At 41.8% G+C, this 4,096-nt stretch overlaps 1 protein-coding gene across 1 annotated transcript; it reads right to left on the bottom strand.

Moving 5' to 3' along the window:
- Positions 1–1,218: 1,218 nt before the first annotated feature.
- LOC136510962 (uncharacterized) lies at positions 1,219–1,884 on the bottom strand. Its single transcript, XM_066505231.1, has one exon. The coding sequence runs from the start codon at positions 1,882–1,884 to the stop codon at positions 1,219–1,221; it is 666 nt and encodes a 221-aa protein (XP_066361328.1).
- Positions 1,885–4,096: the final 2,212 nt, after the last annotated feature.

Raw genomic sequence — 4,096 nt, 5'->3', positions numbered from 1 at the left:
GATCACACGCTCCTCTTCTGATCAATCTACCTTTGTGCGATACCCCTCAGAGGACTGTCGACAATATTCTATCGACAAGGTCCCTTGGTAAGCATATAACAAGAATCAAAACAAATAGAGGATACATTAGCATTGTTCTTGTTCTTGTTTTTGCATTGATGCTCTAAGTGCCCAACTTGCTTGCATCTAGGGCAAAACCGACCATTACCCTTCACAAAACTAGTCTTGTGAGGAGCAAAGGCCGCCTTGCCATTCTTGGGGTATAGCCCAAACCCTCTTTGTTAAAAGAGAACCTTTGGCTACCCAAGCACTTTAGCAAGCGGGCCTCCCCACCATAGGCCTTGCCTAAAGTGTGAGTGAGCTCATTTACCTCCTTCTTGAGGTTCTCATTCTCCACCATAAGTGTGGCATCACAAGTGAAACCATCATTCAATAGTGAAGTAGTAGTGGATGTGCTACAAGAAGAGTTAGTAGGAGCAACAATGATAGGAGCATAGAATAATTCATCAAGTACATCACAAGTTACTCCTATGTTAGATGTTGCAACAAGCTCCTTCTTATTTTGGTCAAGGAGGGAGGAGTGAGCCTTTTAAAGCTTAGTGTGAGCTTTTCTCAAGCTTCTCATGGGCTTCCACTAGCCTCTCATGAGTAGCATTAAGCTCATCAAAGGATTGCTCAAGGGCTTGATGCTTCTTGCACAATTCTTTGCACTCCTTCCTCTTCTTTTCCATGTAAGAGTGAGCTTCTTGTAACATCTCCATGAGTTCCTCTTTTGAGTACTCCTCATCATAACTCTCACTATCATCACTCTCATTATTAGATTGTACCTTAGTTGGCTTAGCCATGAAGCATGTTGATGTAGTGTCAAACAATCAAGGCTTGTTGTTGATTGCAATGCTAGCAAATGCCTTCTTCTTGATGGTCTTCCTTTCATCATCGCTATCTTCATCATCACTAGAAGAATCATCACTATCCCAAGTGACACAATAATATTGACCCTTCTTTTTTTTTGAAGGTCATCTTCTTGTCCTTCTTGTCTTTCCTATCCTTCATCTTCTCCTTCTTATCATCATCTCCATTGTCACTATTGTATGGGCAATCCACAATGAAGTGATCTTTGCTCTTGCACTTGTAGCACCTTCTTGATAGCTCTTTGCTCTTGGATTGGTCTCTTCTTCTTCTTGCACCATAGCCTTTCTTCTTCATGAACTTCCCAAATCAGCGCACAAAGAGAGCCACCTCCTCATCTTCATCATCTTGGGAGCTTATGCTAGCTTCATCACTTGACTCTTCCTTCCTGATCTTGCCCTTGCTCTTGGATGAAGTTGTAGCCTTGAATGCAATGCCCTTCTTTTTCTTCTCTTCCTCTTGGGGGACCCCATCCCTTTTCGCATGGTATGTGTCTTGTGTGACCACATCACCTAGTAATTGGTTTGGGGTCATTGTCTCCAATCCATCTCTCACAAGAATTGTCACCAAAGTATCAAATCTCGATGGCAAGCATCTTAAGAACTCATGAGAGAAGTCCTTGTCCTCCACTTTCTCACCCAAGCTCTTCAAGTCATTGATAATTACTTGCAACCGGTGAAACATCTCCGGTATGCTCACCATCTTGCATATTGAAACTAGCTTATCTTTGAGGATGAAAAGCTTTGCACTCTTTACCGCCTTGGTGCCTTCATATGATTCCTCTAATCTTGTCCACACCTCATGAGCTCTCTCAAGATATTTTATTTGCTCAAACACCTTGATATCCAATGCATCATACAATGTGTTGATAGCAATGTCATTGAATTGCAATTTTTCTTCTTCTCTTGGTGTTGGGCTAGTTGGATCAATCACCACAAAGTCATTTTCAACCACATCCCAAATCTTGTGGTTCATTCATTTCAAGTGTGCACACATCTTTGTCTTCCAATAGTCATATGCCATGCCATCAAAGAACAGTGGCTTCCCCACATGGTTGATTTGAGCCATTGTAACACCGAAGGTTGTTAAGCCTTAATCAAACGGTGACCATAGCTCCGATACCACTTGAAAGGTCCAAAATGGCTAGAGGGGGGGTGAATAGCCTATAAAAATTTCTACATGTATACTAGAGCAAAGTGTTAGTAATTAAAATGGTGAATCTTTTTGCTCTAGCTCTACTTGTGTTGCGAGCCACCTATCCACAATACTAGTACTTCTGATCACTATGGCACACAAAAACTATATCACTACCACTACTCTAGTGAGCTAGCTTAACAAGAACAAGAACTACAACTAAGCAACTCACTAGCAACTACCAAGCTCAAGCACAAAGTAAATGCAATAAAGTAAAGACCTATGGTAGGAGAGGTTATACCGATCTAGCTCAAGATGATCAATCACCATAATGCCAAATGAAAACCAAAGGGCCAATTGACACTCAATTTATCCCGAGGTTCACTTGCTTGCCAGCAAGCTACGTCCTCATTGTGATGGCCTACTCAAGTTGTGGTTCACGTGCTAATAGGCATCTACAAGACTAGCCAGAAAGGCGCCGCAAGCACCAACACATATGAGAGCACTCAATCACTACTAACTCTTGACCCTTATACCACGCCTTTTTGTCGCAATGGCATGGTTTCGTTGCAACAAGCGTTGTTATCACAACGATTTTCACTTTTGGTTGCGATAGATTGGTTTTTTGCCATGAAGATTGTTTTGTGGCCATAAGTGTGGAGATCGTTGCAAAAAGTAAGTGTTATCACAACAAATTATTGAACGGTTGCAATAAGTGATTAATGTTGCCATGATTTGATTTGCATTGCGGGCAAGTTTATTTTCATTACAATACTAAGGTGATATTGCAACTCTTTATTTTATGGTTGCAATAGCCCATCTATATCGCCATGAATATGTTCCATTGTATATAATAGTCGCTTGCGTTGCAAAAAATTGGTACATGTAGCAACGAAAAAAAAATAGTTCGTTGCAATCACTAAGGTTGCAACGATTATGGTTTCATTGTATGTAGCAGTTTCGTTCATTGCAAAAAGGTTATAATATAGCAATGAAAAATTACATTGTTGCAATACCTAAGCCTTTCCACTTTAATGGTTGCATAATTTTTTTTTAAAAAAATGACAACAATATGGGTTTCGAACCTGAGACCTCTTGGTCTTGAAAGTAAGCTCCTACCACTAGGCTATGTCTATGTTTGTGTTAGTAATAGCGAAAGTACCCTATATTAATTAATGTTGACCAGTTATATTGGAAAAAGGATCTAATCTAATTTTACATATCACGTAGAGGTCGCGGCCTGTAGCTCCTGTCGTGGCTCCTTCTCTCCCGTGGCCTCTCTTCTTCCCCCACGCGCTGTCTCCTTGCGAAGAACGTGGTGGAGGCCCCCCCTGATCCCTATAGCCATCACCAGCAGCTAGCGTGGTCAAGGCCTCCCTGAAGCCTTTGTCGTCGCGGCGCCCCTTCCCTACGGTCGTAGTCGTCATGGCCCTTGAATTCCCTACAGCGACTACGGCATATTGGTGCCCTAGTTCCTTCCTGATCATCGACGAGATAAGGAGAGCGAGCACCGTCCAGTCCTTCCTCGGCGTGCGAGAGGGGATGGAGCATTGAACTAGTTTCACCTCGCACCCTTCATCATCCATGAGAGAGACGATCAGCGGCCGGCCAGCGATCATCGACGTGAAAAAGAGAATCACGTATGCTTGCATGATATTTCGTTGTATGTAATTGTCGCCTGCGTTGCAGAAAAGTTGTACATATAGCAACAAAAACATAAATCGTTGCAATCGCCAAGGTTGTTCTGGATGACAATGCTTAGCAAAAATATAAGAAAAAAGAATTGTAACCAGGCTACAAACCATTAACCTCGCACTCTAGAGGAAGTTACTTACGACTAGTGTATACTTATGTACTTGTCATTGGTAGCCTTAAAACTTAATGCAAACTAGTGGACATGCACGTGCGGCACGCAAGTATTTATAGTTGTGATGTTGTAGAAGGAAAATATAAAATTTGATCAAACTTAAAATCCCAACTGAAATCGGAAGATCCATATGCATGGAAGCATAGCTTCACTACGTAGAGGTAGGGCTCATTTTAGAAAAAAAAG

Source organism: Miscanthus floridulus, chromosome 16 (genome assembly GCF_019320115.1).
Source record: "Miscanthus floridulus cultivar M001 chromosome 16, ASM1932011v1, whole genome shotgun sequence".
Classification (NCBI taxonomy): domain Eukaryota; kingdom Viridiplantae; phylum Streptophyta; class Magnoliopsida; order Poales; family Poaceae; genus Miscanthus; species Miscanthus floridulus.
Note: the sequence above shows the minus strand (reverse complement) of the source record. Positions and strands in the feature narration are given on the sequence as shown.